A 17,003-nucleotide genomic window follows, 5' to 3' on the forward strand; every position below is an offset into this window, starting at 1 on the left:
GAATGAGTTTTAAAGGTTGGTTCCTTTGGTTCTACGCTCACGTAGCACCCACCTTGCGGTTTCAAAGCACTGGATGGCCTTCAATTCGGCATTCGATTGGAGGGACGCCCCACTCTACCGGCTGAGACGCGGCCAAACATAAATCGGTACATCAATTTTTTGATCAAGCAATGCATTCTGTGTGGAATATTGGTTTTCCTAAAGTGGATCCCTGTGGGACTCCATGGATGTGTAGAACCATCATCTTAGTTTCCTCTTCTTCCACTTTTCCTTTTGGCTTTGCCCTTCAGGGGTCGCCCATCTTCCATCTAACCCTATTCTCCGTATCCTCTTCTGTCACACCAACTAACTTCATGTCCTCTATCACGACGTCCATAAGTCTTCCTCGAAGCCTCCACCCTGGCAGTTCCAACCTCAGCTTCCTTCTGTTGACATTCACTATCCCTCCTCTGTACGTGAATTTGTCACTCTAGACTTCCTCTGACGGTACCATAGCTCCTCTCATGGCTCCCAGTCGTATGCTCTTTCTGGGTCTAAAAAGGCACTGTTTCTCTTCTCTACCAGCTTTCTTAAAACAAATACTGCATCTGTAGTACTCTTTCTAGGCATGAACCCATACTGCTGCTCTCAAGTGATTACTTCTGCTCTTAATTTAATCATAGGTTCGATTCGCAATTCGCTACATTTGTTTTTGGCACAAGTTTTGTACCAGATGCCCGTCTTGGCGCAACCATCTGCATTTATCCGGGGTTGGGATCGGCTCAAAAAGACACTGGCTCGTGCCCCCCTGAGGCTACATGAGAACCTCCATCTTAGCAAACATCTGTATTTGACTGGGCAGGAACACCAAGGACAAAAAAAGTTTTGCAGACATCGTCCCTTTCCTTGCGTTTGTCCCAGGATCTGGTTTTCCACATGCTGATCTCTATTTTTGTCTATCATGGGTGTTGTTGTGGTATGTTGAAGCGCATGTTTTCTTCAAGCCATTGCATTTTGGGTCATGTGTCTGTCTTGGCTTGGGCAGAGGACGTAATGGCCACATGGTCGTACCATTGTGTTAGTCCAGCGACCTTCCGCATGTCTTCATTTCTGGTGTGCCTGTACAGAGCGACAGGGCTACAACACACTTGTAGATCTTTTACTTTAAGTTGACAGGGCGTCCGGGAGGTTTTCTCCATTGTCACAAACCAGGAAGCCCACAAATTCAAACTGGCTCACCTCATTGCGATCCTGGTTCCCAAACATGATGGTTCCACCTGCCACCATGGCTGAACGCTAGTGGGGAAGCCGTGTCCATCGGACATACACTTTGGGGACGCTGTTGGATGCTAGATCACTACGTAAGGGACTTCATAAAAATGCCTCCCTCCAAAAACACATGGTGGACCGGATTGTCTTTTGCTCAGATGCTCCTCTCTGTGCAACGTGTGCGGCATCCGTTATTCCGCCCCCATTACAAAATGGCACTGGTTCAGAAAGAACCATGAGTCACATGGTTCTTTTTTGTGGTGGGACGTGGAGAAAACGCGCCACTTTCAAAGAAGAGGTTGACAGAAGCGAAACCAGAATAAGGCCGGACAGAGGCAGGAAGTGTTTTGTGTCAGGTTTTGTTTTTAGAAACAGCCAGCAGTTCCTCCGCTTCATATATCATTAACACTTCAGCCATGCCTACTTTTTGCTAATAGCGGGGTGGAGATATTAAATCCAGTCCGTCCATGACGGGATGAATGGACCAATGTGTGCGAGAAGGCAAACGTCACAATAAATATTCTGTGTGCGTCGTCGACAGTCGCTCTCTGTTGCGCACTGAGGGGCCGTCTTCTCCTTCCCTGACTGCGGCTCGGCGCACAAAAAGGGAAAACCACCAGGCTTAGCTTGACGCTCTGAGCCTATATTCATCTCTCCATCGCAAATAAAAGGGCCCACATATCGTTTTTGGCCCCCGGCCGTTGATGTAACCACTGGTTGCTCTGCAGGGGAATACCGTTCCCTGCATGTGATTCGTACATTGAGTATTTGCACTTGAGCTCGTCTTCACTGAGACCTCGGAAAACACAAGCTTTGAGGAAATCGCAGGGAAAAGGGGCGCCCGAAACGCGGGGTTAGCAGACCGACCACGGCCCATCCTCTGACTCAAATCCCGCGAACCGAGAACCGGCTCCTCCGATGGGGGAAATTCTGATTGTAATAATCCCACGGTCATTTGAGGCAGATTTAGACGCTCTAGGGTCACACCGGCGGCGTAACGATAACTTTAAAAGGCAAATCCTCGTCCGCCTGATCCAGGGGGGGCTGCTGTCATCCCGCTGCAGTGGCTGAGCGGGATGGTGGGGGCGTTTGAGGATGAACCGGCTGAACCGCGCTAATTTGAGTAAATCTGTGCAGGTACAGTCTCGGGTGGGGAGCGAGGGGATTCAATTTGACAGCAGATAGCTACAAGAATGCAACTTAGCATTAGGATTACAACCGCATTTGTGCAGGATTAGTTTGGTGAAATCACGTGCGCCCGATATGTTTTACGTCCAATCGGGTCAATATACAGGTCGGGAGCCCGTAATCTGGCTCAGCGCATTGAAAGGAGTCATCCGTTTTTCCGGCCACTGGGGGTTTGGAATGGAAACTTGGGTAAACACGGGACTGCTTTTGTTCTTCCGAATGGAATGTAAGGAATTAGCCATAGGGATTAAAAATATATATTTACATAAATATACATGGGGAGAGAGAGAGAGAGAATAGGATGATACATGATTAGACTGTTTACTTTGAGACATGTAACCTTTTCTGACTGGAGGAACTTTTTGGCGTTCCAGCAACTAGCCTGTTCCTTGGTGCATCGAAACCAGGGACCGTGGATCTCAGCCCTGAGAACCATTTTGGTTCCTGCTGCGCGGCGGGGTCATGTGATTGAACTTCAGGGTCATGCGTGCCAAAGGAAGTCATGTGATGTAGGCTCTTTGTGATTGGGGATACTCATTAGCCACGCCCATTACCAGATACTTCTTGCGGACCACTAATTTTCAGAAGTATCGTCGTCTCTGGTCCTCTGCTTTCTTGTGAACCGGAGAGAAACGGACTGATGAAAGAGGTTCGAGCTCTTATGGCCGCAGAGAGGTTTCCAGGGCTCGCAGATGAGCATCAATGTTTTCGACCAAAATAAGTACCGTTTGGCTAACGGCATTGGCGAAGCAGTGCCGGGAGAGATTTTTATAGTCCGTGGTTATAACTCCTGCCGTGCAGAACATGAACCCTGTGATAACTTCGCTCTCCATGTCGTCCATGTCATCACACCGGTCCCTCGTAGCAGTAGTCCCCCCCCCCCCCCCGCCGGAAAAAACAAATGTATTCAAAGCCCAATAATCTGGATGACACAATGAATGTATCCTGAGGGATTCCAGATGGTGAGTAAATGTTTAGCACCACAATTAACATGCTCCTTTCATCGATTAGTAGCCCATAATCTGCGGTGCTTCACATTCTCCTGCAGAAGGATTTTTTCTTCTGGACGCGGTGGTTTTTCCCCTCCGATCCCTTTTCTTTGGTTGAAGCCCCCTGATAGAAACGATAGGCCCGATAGGCCCGGCGGCTGCCAAGATAATGGCTACAGACGGGCAACAGAAAACACTTGACAGTGTAAACACACGGCTGCTAACCAAACCGCCGCCGCTCTCGGGCCGGAGCCGCCATTGACTGGCGTAATCTGCTGTGTAAATCTGCAGCTTGGCCCTGTCTGGCCGCTGTCTGGATTCCCTGCACTTGGACAAAAGTGACAGACACCTTGCCCACTGACAAAGGGCTCTGTCCTAATCGGAGTGGACAAGGCCTGCTGATGGAGCCTTTTTGAGCAATTGAACTCGGTCAATGGATCTCAGGGAAGCTAATGAAACATAAGGGACAGGCAGTTTGACTCTGACAAGGCGGGACCGCCGAGCTGTCCTGTCCCCGTCCGTCAGGGGCTGGACTGAAGCCGTGCCGTGACCCGCGGTGACCTTTCCCCGAAAGGCTCTTCTTGCAACGGGCGTTGACGTATGCTCCTGCGTCAAATCCACGGTGCCAAATCTTTCTCGGTAGGCCGGTGGCTTCACGCGCACCTCCTCGGAAACATAACTTCACATTGATGGAGTAGTTCCAGGGCGCGTCCGTGCCGTTGTTCATTGTGGCCAAACTAAGTTAATCGCATGGTGTTTGGTCATGTGACCCAGAGGAGCCCCCAATAAGACTAACTTCCATTGAGAAAGCTGCGATTCCTGTCCTGTCTGGCATCTGGGAATGCAGAAGTAACCCAAGTGGCAACAGCAGACGACAAATATTTGTGTGTTATCCACCTGGTCGGGTGAAACGTCTGTCTACGACAAATATCCGTCCGTGTTTTGGAAGAGCTGTTAGCTTAGCCTTCCGGACAATGCGCTCCATTCATGAAGAACCTTGACATGGCAGCATGTGCGCCCTGCAGTCTAACAGTGGTCTTCAGACGGTATCTTCTTCGTCAGAGATGACGCAGAAGAAAGAAACAGACCTTTGCTTCGTGAGAGGCAACCCGGGGCAATTTAGCGCCAACTAGAGCTTCGGAGGTGAAATTGGTTCTCGAAAACGTCCACAAATCCAATCAGAAACCGTGCAGTTGAGGAACTGGTCGGGATATAGTGAGCCCGGTGGTGTTGACCTCGCTGGCCGCAAACTCTGCTGCCTCTCATTGTCACTGTGGAATTCGCTTTGATGGGAAGGTGAGTCCGATGTGGCGCCATTCTGTTGTTTTGTTTGTCCTCCCGGAACATCACGCGAACGGAGAACAGGCCTCCGTGTGTCTACCAGAGCAAAGAGTTTCAGATGGGGGAGAGGGGGCGGTGTTCCTTCTTTGAAACATTGAGGAAGGAGACTGGGTTCCTTTTTAGAGAGCCCCTCGGGAACGTGGATGGGAAAACCTGCGTGGGCCACTGGAATCTCCTCAAAGGGTCAGACGACGACGCAAGCAAAGAGCCTTCGCCGCGGGAGAGAGGAACTGGTCTTTGTGATGTGGGAGAAAAAAAAGTACGCATTGTTTACAGCCCGACGTTTTCTTTTTTTTTTCTTTCTCCAGGTCTTGTGATTCACCTACAAGGGTCCGAAGGATCGGTGACCCACTTCGACGCGGCTGCCCAGAATGCCCACGCAGGTCCGCGACACCAGATTTCTGGAGATACTGCTCACGTTGCAAATAAACAACAATGGCTGGCCCCGCATTTTGCGAATATCTGCGGAAAGAGATGGAAATGTACATACACTTTGTATACGCAGATACATCCACAGAATGGTGATTCTGCAAATTGATCATCAGTCGATTTGATGGTGAATATGGGACAAATTGGGACGACAACAAAACACTACTTGCGTAATTTCCCTTCATAAACGATCTAACTGTGGCACCTTTTACAACTTATTGATGTCCTCACAATAATAACGGGACACACAGATATCTTGATGCTTAATTAGTTAAAAGTCAATGTACAGGTACGTAAATAAAAACTTTTTGTACACTTGGCTGGTCGGATTTGAATTCCCAGTCGCGTTTTGCACGGTTTGTCCCTCGCGGTGCCCCATAGGTGGCACAGTTGCCATAGAAACGGAACGGACGCATCTCCGTCCCTCACGTGGATCGTTCGGACCCGTTGGACCCAGTTGACCCGGACACGGACGCCACGTCGAATTTTTGGCGTCGCTGATGGAGGTGCGTCCCGTTGTGATGGAGGAGTTTGGCGGGGATGAAGAGGGAGAAGAGGAGGAAACCCTAGAGGCCCCGCTGAAGCCCCTGCTGGGCGACGAGGAGGTGAGCTAACTTTAGCTTGGAGGTGTGTTAGCTGAGACGGCTGATGCTAGCGCTCCGACAGGTGAGAGGCGGAGCTGTTAGCTTGTAGCGGCTAGCTGGCTAGCTTCAGCTAACTAGACCCAGTGACGTAGTTGTAATTTGATGACTTAAGGGGTGTGTTTTGTTGCTTAATAGTTAAATTATTCAAACTAGTATATGTTTAATATTTATTGTGTCACTCTGTCATATTTTATTCAACCACAAGCAATGATTTTCGTTGATTCATTACACAATATTTCAGTCAAAATACTGTTAATTGTAATAATTTATCTGTCTATATATTCATAACAGTGCAATATTTCATAACAGCTTCATGTACAATATTCTTTCCTACTCTTGTGCACTCATTATCTTTCACTTGGTACTTGAGACCTTATGGGACTTTATAGTCTTCACTTGTTACTAAGACACTTTATAGTTTGTTTGTTATTCTTATTCTCCCCCCCCTTTTTTTTTTTTTACTGTTGATACTATTTTCTACGATTATTATTGTGTTTTTCTTGTAACTCTGGCACAACAATTTTCTTCGGGATAAATAAAATTGTTCTTATCTTAAAATGGTCTTTAAATTCATTAATATTATTTACTCAAACAACTTTAAACAACAATATCAATACCTAATTTCTATGTGCTGTTTTATTTCACTTTACTTTTATATTTGTTGTTTTTTTTTTACTTGGTTTTGGGGATATATTTTGTAATGCAGTTTTTAACATTTTTTTTAGTTGTGGCAGATAACATATAACATTTTTTGACCTTTATGTTTAATTTCTGATGCGCTTTTCCAACACTAGTAATGTAACAAAACAGCAAATACACTGAAAGCTAAAGTTAGAAAGAAATGATCAGAGAAAAAAAAACAGGAATGATCTCTAAAATGAGCAAGAAAATACCATTAAACCCGTAAGAAATCCCATTCAACATGTGCATAAAGGTTTTTTCCTTTTTTGAAATAATCTTCAAATTTAAATCAGCGAAAGTTAAACATCCTCTATGTTACTTGTTATTTATCTGAGAATGTGATATAACCGTCGAAACATCCTGATGCTAATGTTTATTCCTCTTGATCCTGGGCTGACCTGTGTGCGGAAAGGCATCCGAGGACATCCCGGCCTCCCTTCTCTGCTACTTCCAAAGCTCCAGAAGCCGCGTGGCAGTTTGTGAAAAACTCGTCCTGCAGGAACTTGAGGGTACGACTTGATGAACTGAACTTGACTTGTTGGATAACCACACGCGTGTGTGTGCGTGTGTGTGTGTGTGTGTGTGTGTGTGTGTGTGTGTGTGTGTGTGTGTGTGTGTGTGTGTGTGTGTGTAACCCCTTAAGGAATGTAAACAACAATCAGTGAGTGCAGCTGATGAGCAGTATACAATCGTGAGGTCACTGGTAAAGTGTGTCATGTTCGTAGATGATCACACGCAGACAAGCGACCGGGATCAGTACCTCCTCTCTGTCTTTTCTCTGAATTTTATCTCGGCTGTGGCTGCATCACGTCATAGGCTGCAGGGCCCGCCGGCTGCAGGCGATGGGAACGCCGTGACCCAGAGTAACACCGTATTTGTCCCTCATTACAAGATGTCCTCATTTAGGACGACAAGTCCAATCAGCTGCCTGAACGGCTGTGTTGGTATTTGTTTTAATTTTTTTAATGACGCAGGGTGTGAGAGGTTGGTGTTGGGAAAAGAATGTGAACAATATGCTCCTCCCTGCCAAGCACCTGTCAATCAAACTGCATCAAACAGTCACCAAAGAGAAGGTGTGTTGCATGTATGAGAGCTTTAGCCACAGAATACTACGGTGACGATTGACGTGCCGCTTCACGCTGTAGGAACTTCTTGCAGCGCCTTGTGCATTATTTGGAATTGGGCCGTTTCTCCCTGCGTTTGGACAGCAAAGGAGCCACAGACCGTGGATCTCAGTTTCTAAAACCAGGAACTCATCGGTGCCAGGTAGAACTCGTAAGCCAAGCCCTGTACCAGAATCTGGTTGCGTTCTTTACAGCGCAACCCTCAAAAACTATCTGGTTTCTGGCCAGCGGTTTTGTTGTGAGACGAACAGGTTTTCTTGTGAGACGAACAGGTCTGAGCTCTTTTGGGCTACAACTCCACAGAGGAGTTTCCAGGGCTCTTAGCCCCAAATAGGCAAATAATAAGATCATTGTTTTTTTTCAATAATAATAAATAATAATCATTTTAGCCTAAATGAGTAAAAAGTCACCTAATGGCGTAGCAGAAGCAAAGAGTGTGCAAGAAAATCCAATGAATTCACATCTGCATGGGTTTCCTAGGGGTTCTCCAGTTTCCTCCCACAGTCCAAAAAGTATAGAGGGTTAATTTGTTGAAAAAGTGGAAAATTGCTCGGATGTGTGAATGAGGGGGTGAATGGCTGTCTGTCTCTGTATGTGGCCTTACGATTGACTGGCAACTGGTCCAGGGTGAAACCCATCCCTCACCCAATGACAGCTGGGATAGGCTGCAGCATCCCCGCGACCTCAAGTGCAAGATAAGCGGTATAGATAGCGAATAAATGAATATTATTTAAAAATAAAAGTTAAATACATGACAAATAGTCTTTCTAAGATCTCAGCTGAATACCAACTATACACCACAATGGAAATGCGTTTAAAAAAATAATTGCAAGAAATATAAAAACCAAATAAAAACGTACTTGGTCGATCAGAAAAATTCATGTGTTCATCACCTGTGCACTTGAAAGCGAGGGCAAAGCTGCAGCAGCTCCACCTTGGACTCTGACGCCCTCGAGTGTCAGCTTGGTGCATCAGACAAAAAAAAAAGAGCGGTCCGGATCCCACACATGCTTTGCCATCTCATCCAGAAGCAACTACATTCAACTTCCGTTGCAGGCTTAAACCTTTTAGGATATCGATCCTAAAAGGCGTTTGGTTCCTAGAGCCGGAGGAGACGTCCTCAGAGATGCTTTTATTATTATCAATAGCTTTCCGTTGAACCTTGAATTTTATTTATGTATCATTCTGTCTTGTGCTCCAGATGTGTCTGGGGGCCCGGACGCTGCTGAGGCGTGGCGGCATGGCAGAGGTCGGAGAGAGGAGGCGGAGAGGGAGGAGCAGATGCGACGGCGGGAGAGCGAATTCAAGGAGGAGCTGAGGAGGATCATGGAGGCGGAAAGGGTGAGATCTAACTTAGCACTCGACGGACCTTCGAGTTCCTGAATTACTTCTGAATATACACTCGAAACCTCCAAAACAGCGTATGGCAGAATTGTTTTGTCTTCTGCCCAGGTCCAGCAGAGGGAGCTCCAGCTGGCGGCCATGATGGCCCAGGAGAAAATCGACAAGGAGCTTCTGATGCAACAGGTGTGTGTGTGTTTTTTTTTTCTCAAATGTGTGCGCACACACGCATGCACATACTCACCGTATTGTTTTGAATCTATCTGGCAGGAGATGATTAGCGACTTGAGGAAGCGCGTGGAGACGGAGAGGAGGATGAGGGAAGAGGAGGAGAGGAGAAGGATGGAGGCGAGGGAGGAAGAGAGAAGGAGAGAGAGGGAGAGGGCAGAGGAAGAGGAGGCGAGAGCAAAGGAAGTAAGGCAGAGGAGAATGAAGGAGGCGGAAGAAATGAGGAAGATAGAAGAGGCTAGAAAAAAGAAAGAGGAAGAGAGGAAACACATGGAGGAGGAAGTGGAAAAGAGAAGACTAAGAGAACTACACCTGAAGAGGGAGGAGGAGAAACGAAGGATGCAGGAGGACGAGGAGATAGAGAGAAGAAAGAAAGAGGAAGAGAGGAGTCTGAGAGAACTTAATCTGAAGAAAGAGGAGGAGGAGAAGAGAGAAGCGATGGACAGAAGAAAGAAAGAAGAAGAAAGGAAACAGATGGAGGAAGTTAGAGAAGTAAGAGAACTTCACCTGAAGCGGGAGGAGGAGGAACGAAGGATGGAAGAGGAGAGAAAAGTAAGAGAGCACCGCCTAAAGAAAGGGGAGGAGGAAAGAAGGATGGAAGAGGAGGAGAGGAAACTGAGGGAACTTAACTTGAAAAAAGAGGAAGAGAAAAGATGGATGGAAGAGGAGGAGAAGAGAAAGGAGGAGATAGAAAGAAGAAAGAAAGAGGAAGAAAGGAAACAGATGGAGGATGCGGAAAAAAGAAAGGAGATGGACACAAGAAAGAAAGAAGAAGAAAGGAAACAGATGGAGGAAAAGAGAAAATTACAAGTAAATACATTGAAGGAGGAGGAGAAAAGAAAGGAAGAGGAGAGTCGAAAGAAAGAGGAAGAGAGGAAACAGGAGGAAGAGAAGGGAAACTTGAAAGAAATGAATAAAAAGAAAAAGGAAGAGGAGAAAAAGATGGGAAAGAATGAAGAGGAAGACATGATGAAGGTAGAAGAGAATGAAAGAAAGGAAGAGGAAGATAGCGAACGGGAGGAGGAGGAGGAGAAGAGAAAACAAAGCGACTCTCACCTTCACAAAGAAGAGGAGAAAGGAAGGATGGAGGAGGAAAGGAAACAGGTGGGGGAAGGGGAAACGAGAAAACCAGGAGAACTTGACCTTAAGAAAGAGGAGGAGAAAGGAAAGATGGAGAAGAAGAGGAAGGAGGAGGAGAAACGACAGAAAGAGGTAGAGATGAAGCAGATGGAGGAGGAAAAAAAACTACAAGAAACTAGACTGGTGGAGGAGAAGAGAATGGAGGCGGAGAGGAGGAAAGAAGGAGAGGAGAGAGGAAAGAAAGAGGTAGACAGGAAACAGAAGGAGGAAGAGGAGGCGAGGGAGAAGAGAGAACAAGAAAGTACTCGTAAGGAAGAGGAGGATAAAAGAATGATAGAAGAAACGGAGAGAAGAGAGGAGGAGGAAGAGGAAGAGAGAAAAACACAACATGAGGGAGAGCGGCAGGAAAGGAGAGAGGAAGAGGAGAGGGAATGGACGAAGGAGGAAGAGAAGAGAATGGAGGAGGAAGAGAAGGGGATGAGGAAAGAGGAAGAGCAAGAGAAGCTGGAGGAAGAGAAGGGAAGAACTGGGGAGGAAGAGGAGAAGAACAATACGGAGGGGGTGGCGGGGATGGAGGAGAGAGAAGTGAAGGAGGGAACAAAACCCGAGAGAGGAGGAGGGGGGAAGGCGAGAAAGGACAAACGGCGGAGGAGGAGACGGGAGGAGGAGTCTGAGGACGGAGGGGATGAAGAGGAGGGTGGCAAAGGAAGAGTGGAAAGAAGTGGAGCAGGTGAAGAGGAGAGAATAAGGGAGGATAGCGCTGAGGAAGAGAAGACGGAGGCTGGAGGAAAGGTGGAGACACCCGGAGGAGGAGATGAGTCCGGGGAGGAGGAAAGGAAGACTCCCCCGGTGGAGAACCTCGGTCAGACCTCCTCTTCCGGACCCGTGAGCGTCCTCCTCCTCCTCCCCGAGGAAACGGAGCAGCGCAGGCTAGCCTGGATGAACGGATGCGTCTCCTGGTCCAGACTGGCCCTCCTGAGCCGCCGCAAGGAGGCGGGACGGGGAAGGAGCTGGAGGCACCCCAGGACCACCGTCCAGGACGGGAGGCTTCCTCCGCTCTGCACCAGGACGCTGCTTCAGGCCGGGGGCTGGGCTTCGCTGCAGGAGGTCTCACACACACGCTCAATAACCTGACACAACACATCTGCCGTATCTTAGCAAAGCCTTAACTTCACCTGAACATTTAACCCGACCCAACTTCGGAGTAAACTTAAACCTGAACCCAGTCAAAACTAACCGTATCTTGACCCGGCCCGACCGAACCCATCCAAACACGAATTAACCTCAGACCAACTCAGACTAACCTGACACTGACCTCCTGCCAACCAAACAGAACCTAACCTAAACTTGACCTGGCCTGACCCAACCTGTCACAATACAAACCAAACTCAGCTCAAATAAGATAAGATAAACTTTATTGATCTCCATAGGGGAAATTCTTTTGTCACAGCAGTACAACAGTTACAAGTGTCATATAAATATGAATATAAATAGAGAGGCAATTAGAAAAACCAAAAGACATCCACAAATCCATAGACAGCACAGAGACCAACAACAGCAACAAGATCAAGGCTAAGAGTGGACAACAGGATGGGGGGGCAGTAAGGGTGACAGTAGACGGCCAAAAGTAAACAACAATATAAACAGAGTGACAATAGCAATGATAAGAACAAAAGAAATAAATGAAAATAGGCAGGAAGCTAGTGGACTCAGACCAACAGGATAAAAAAAAGATTGTTAACAGAGTTAGGGCTGAATGGGTGAGGTAGTGAAGTAGGTGAGGCTAACTCAACCCTGACCCCTTGCTAACCAGACTTAACGAACCCTAACCCATCTTAAACTTAACCTGAGCTGACCAAACCTGTCCAAACACAAACAAGCCTCAGCTCAACTCAGACTAACCCAACGATGCCCCCCTGCTAGCGTAACAAAACCTGTCCTAAACTTAACCTAACTAATCTCAGGTCAACTCAGACTAACTCAACCCAACATCACTGTCCACCCCTAACCTAAACTTTCCAATCCCAAACTAACATCATTACAGCCTAAACCTAATCCGAGCATAACCAGACCCAGCCGACCCTTGGGTTTAACAAAAATCCATGTTAACTTTAACCTGAACCTGAATAAAATCCCCCAAATCATAACCTGACCCGATCTACGAGTCTACACTTAATCTTAACTTCACGTAGACTTAAAAAGCACGATGTAAGTTTAAGGGTGACGAGTGATCAGGAGCAGTAGCTTTCAAGCCGTCTCTCTTTTTGTGACCTTCAGGTGACCTTTGTTTCCATGGAGACGCAGGGCGCCTTCAGCCTTTCCCCTCTGGCTCAGTGTCCACAGCTCCGCTCGCTCACGGTCAGACGTTGCGGCCTCAGAGTCCTGGACGGCATCGGCCAGCTGCCGGAGCTCAGCTATGTCGATGTGCAGGTGTGTGTACGTGTGTGTATGTGTGTGTGTGTGTGTGTGTGTGTATGTAACGGTTCTGTGCTCTGGTGCCCCACATCCCTGCGGCAGGAGAATGACATCTCCTTTCTGAACTGCGAGAACATGACCAGCCTGCGAGTTCTTCGGCTCGCCCGCAACAAGCTGACCTCCATCCACGGCCTGAGCGGCGTCGAGAACCTGGACCTTCTTGACCTGTCGCACAACTCCATCGTCCGCATTGGTAACCCCCGCCCCCGCGAGCGATCTCCACCTCCACCTTTCCCACCTCCGTCCTTCAGACTCGAAATTAAAACCCGGCTTCTCACATGCAGTTCCCCATCTTTCCACTAGAGGGCAGCAAGTGGCCTCTTATTGAGCCCGGTTTACTTTAGCATGGAGCTGTGATTTATTAATCTGCCGACCTGAATTACACCGGGGACGGATTTAACTGCAGCGTTGCCGTCTTGCTTCACCCAAAAGTGACGGATTACCTCGGTAAAGTAATTCACAAATATTACTTCCTTCACTTAAAGCGCTGCTGCTCAAATGTTGTTTAATGTGGCCCACTAACAAACCGCTTCTAATACCCGACCTAATGAGCCACACACACACACACACACACACACACACACACATACACAGGAGTTGTGTCTTTAATAGTCGTAATGCGAAACGGATGCAGCCCCAAACAATAACAGCCCAAAGAAAAGGAAAAAGAATAATACACATGTATTAAAACTATATAAATATGAGTACTGCAATACATTTTTTTGTATACAATCACACACACACACACACACACATATTTATATATAACGTAACATGGGATTGAAATACATACGGAATATTCAGAGACGCTCGTTTACAAAGGTTAAATATTTATTATTTAAGTATTTAGACATTGTATTTGTGCAAGCGTTAATCATGTCTATAAGAATGGGAAGAAGTGAACAATGATATATACAAGAAAATTGTGATTTAAGAAACATGTGGCTATTTCCATAAATGATACGCATGCTTTGTAAAGATAATATATATATAAATGGAGGAAATGAAAGTCTCCCCGATGCACCCAGCGGGCCTGGAGTCCACCAAGAGACTGCAGCGCCTGTTCCTCCGCCACAACCAGCTGATCAGCACCCGGGGCCTGCGGGACGTCTACACCCTGCTCCACCTGGACTGCTCGCACAACCACCTGGCCAGCGTGGAGGGCCTGGAGAACGCCGCCTTGCTGCACACGCTGGACCTGACGGCCAACACCCTGGGCCAGGTGACGGGCACCCGGCTATTGGTTATAGATTAGACATTAATCGGACGGGAGGGTCCCCTCGAGGGGCGGAGACTGGGACGTAATTCGGAGGCCTCGTTTATGTCGCGGTGGATGAGATTCTGGAAGATTTAGACACACGAATCGCTCACTGTAATTCTGGATAATTTTGATTACGTACATGCTGTGGTTCAGAATAATTTTATGAATAGACTTAAATTTAATTTCAGTAATGCTTGAAAAATTACCCTCACTGTAATGCTGAATTATTTTAATTATATATATAATATGATTTAGAATAATATTAAAATAAACTCATTTTAATTCAGAATAATTTCAATGACATACCTACTGTATTTCCAAATGTTTTTGAAATTCAGAATAACTTAAATATACACTAACTGTTATTCAGTATTCTTTTAATTATATGCTGACTGTAATTCTGAATTATTTTAATATATGCTATAATTCAGTATGATTTTCATAAAATACTCGTTTTAATTCTGAACTATTTTAATATATGCTATAATTCAGCATGATTTTAATAGAATACTCGTTTTAATTCTGAATAATATTAACATACACTAACTGAAAATCAAGAATAACCTGATTATATTCTTACAGTAATTAAAAATATTTTTATATATATTTATATTTTTATATACACTAATGTTGTGTTTCTCATAATATACACAAACAATCATTTTAATATACGGTAAATATACTCTGAATAATAGCACTCCTAATAATTCTGATTTTATACTAATCTGTAATTTACAATAACCTTGATATGTGCTCACTGTAATTCAGAATACCTTTGATTGTAATTTACTTTAATTCAAAATGATTTTAATTACATACTAACTGTAATCCAGAATAGTCTTTATATCCACAAACTGTAATTCTGAATTATCATAATATACACCAATTGAAATTCTGAATAGCTTTAATTATATACTAACTAATTCAGAATCAAAAGTACTTTTCAGGTACTTTCGGGAGTCTCATTTGACGTTTGGAAATTAGGAAGGAATGACCCTGAAATTAAAAACAAAAAAAACTCAGGTGAAATTTGCACCAGCCGTCCGTTTCGAAGCACAAACCAGAGAAAGCCTTCTCCCCGTTCGCCCGTCAGCCGCCGCGCCTCGACAACCACGTCCTGCTCAGAGAGCTGCGTCTGGACGACAACAGCGTCTCCTGCCTGCGGGGCCTCGCCGGCTGCTGGCTGCCGCTCCTGCACCGGCTCACCGTGGCCCAGAACAGGTACGCCGGTCCGGGGAAAACACACCCGTCACGTCGGTTTACCTACATCCCCATCGCTGTTGTAGTTTTCCGTCCTGTCACGGTCTATTTCCTGCTTCCCCCCCCGTAGGATCACCCAGCTGCCCTGCATGTCCCACTTCCTGTCCCTGTCCAGCCTGGACCTCGCCTTCAACTGCCTCTCAGGTAAAAACAAATTAAAGCTTATTTTTCTTTTGCTCCCTCGCCCGCGACCCCCTCAGAGAGCCCAACGCTCACACACGGCCCCGAACGCACCCTGGGCCGAGCACCCCCCTCCTTTTCTCCGTGTTGACCTGACCCCCCCCCCCCCCCCCCCCCCCCCCCCCCCCCCACACACACACACACACACACACACACACACACTCCTGTGCACCGTTGCTACTTATGAGAGCGAGATACAAACTGCATCAACCCCCCCCCGTCACCCCAGAGCTGGAGGACGTGTGCCGCGGCCTGGACGGGTGTCATCTCCTGCGAGACATCAACCTCCTGGGGAACCCTCTGCAGCACGAGGGAGGCTGGAGGTAAGTGAGTTGATAACTATCGATACATTGGATTGGTCGGATTATATCGCGCGCGGCATGATTCCCTCTCCCACGCGCGTCCTAATCTTATTGTGAATATTCTCCCCGAGGCCTCGGTGTTTCGCGTGACCCCGCGGGGCGTCATCGCTCCGGAGTGTCCCGCTCAAAGCAGAAATAACCCACGAAAATCCACGACCACCCCTCCCCAGCCCTGCTCCCCGGTTGGCTCAGGTAGTCTAAACATTCCAGCAGAACACAGGCCTTCCTGTCCAGCTCCCCGGGATTAGCGCTCTGATCCGCGTCCCATATTAGATTACCGCGACGTGCCACCGACACATGTGCGTGCTCGCGCTGGCTCGCCGCGCCCCCGCGCCTCGCAAAATATTGACACGACGGAAAAGCCAATTATTCTCCCCAGTGTCAATTTGCTCTTTCACTTAGTGCGCCACGAGTGCCCCCCCCCCCTCCCCTCCCCCTCCCCCGACCGAGCGTGTTTTCTCGGAGACGCTGGAGTGAGTCTAACACGCCAAGTATGCGACGAGCGCTCTGCAGGCGCCCCGAGACCCGTGCGGCCGTCGGCGCGGTGACTCAACCCTCCACCCCGACCCACTCCACCCCCCCAAGAGTGAAAAATTAGACTCCACTCTCCGGCCAAAAAAGCCATTAATGGTTTCAGCTGATTGTTTTACGGAGCATTTGTCTGATGCTATTTAAACCAAGATGGAGAGGAAAGGGGAGGGGGAGAGGGGTCAGATGAACTGTCACTACAATCTATCGTTACCGATCAATATTCTAACCCGATCCGCTCCTTTTGTCGGTAAGTGGTGGCGATTGGCCAGTACCATCAATATTTGTTTATGATTGGCGAGCTGGATGGATTCATAGACGTTGATAGGTCTCCACCCTGCTCCCGCTATCCTAGCCGCCTATTGCGTCCTCTCCTCAGCCCCCTGAAAAAAAACATGCCACCTGTTAATCCCTGGTATGGGGGGGTCCCTCCCTTCATCCCCTCAACCCTAACTGAGCCCCCCTCCCCCAATCATGCTTTCCCCTGAACTTCGCCTCACCTCCGGCGCCAACCGCCGGATTAACCCTCAACGTGTCCCCGCCGCTTTCATGCCGTGCCAGAGTTAACGCCGGCCGAGGCGAGGATCAGTGCGACCACTTGGCCGGGGCCGCCTCGACAGCCCGGCTTCCGAAGAGGAAGTCTT

At 47.5% G+C, this 17,003-nt stretch overlaps 1 protein-coding gene across 1 annotated transcript in view; it reads left to right on the plus strand.

Moving 5' to 3' along the window:
- The first annotated feature begins 5,594 nt into the window (after positions 1 to 5,594).
- Positions 5,595 to 17,003, plus strand: part of LOC147232413 (uncharacterized) — a 42,268-nt gene continuing 30,859 nt past the window's right edge. The window contains exons 1-11 of the mRNA XM_086148920.1: positions 5,595 to 5,800; positions 6,933 to 7,029; positions 8,846 to 8,985; positions 9,097 to 9,171; positions 9,256 to 11,400; positions 12,571 to 12,723; positions 12,811 to 12,961; positions 13,797 to 13,990; positions 15,123 to 15,250; positions 15,360 to 15,433; positions 15,699 to 15,792. Of these exons, the coding sequence (XP_086005046.1) occupies positions 5,696 to 5,800; positions 6,933 to 7,029; positions 8,846 to 8,985; positions 9,097 to 9,171; positions 9,256 to 11,400; positions 12,571 to 12,723; positions 12,811 to 12,961; positions 13,797 to 13,990; positions 15,123 to 15,250; positions 15,360 to 15,433; positions 15,699 to 15,792 (3,356 nt within the window). The 5' untranslated portion in view covers positions 5,595 to 5,695. The remainder of the gene's footprint in view (positions 5,801 to 6,932; positions 7,030 to 8,845; positions 8,986 to 9,096; positions 9,172 to 9,255; positions 11,401 to 12,570; positions 12,724 to 12,810; positions 12,962 to 13,796; positions 13,991 to 15,122; positions 15,251 to 15,359; positions 15,434 to 15,698; positions 15,793 to 17,003) is intronic.

The sequence above is a fragment of the Fistularia commersonii genome, chromosome 7, assembly GCF_037954325.1.
Source record: "Fistularia commersonii isolate RoL2024-O1a breed Wild chromosome 7, RoL_Fcom_v1.0, whole genome shotgun sequence".
In the NCBI taxonomy this organism is placed as follows: Eukaryota; Metazoa; Chordata; class Actinopteri; order Syngnathiformes; family Fistulariidae; genus Fistularia; species Fistularia commersonii.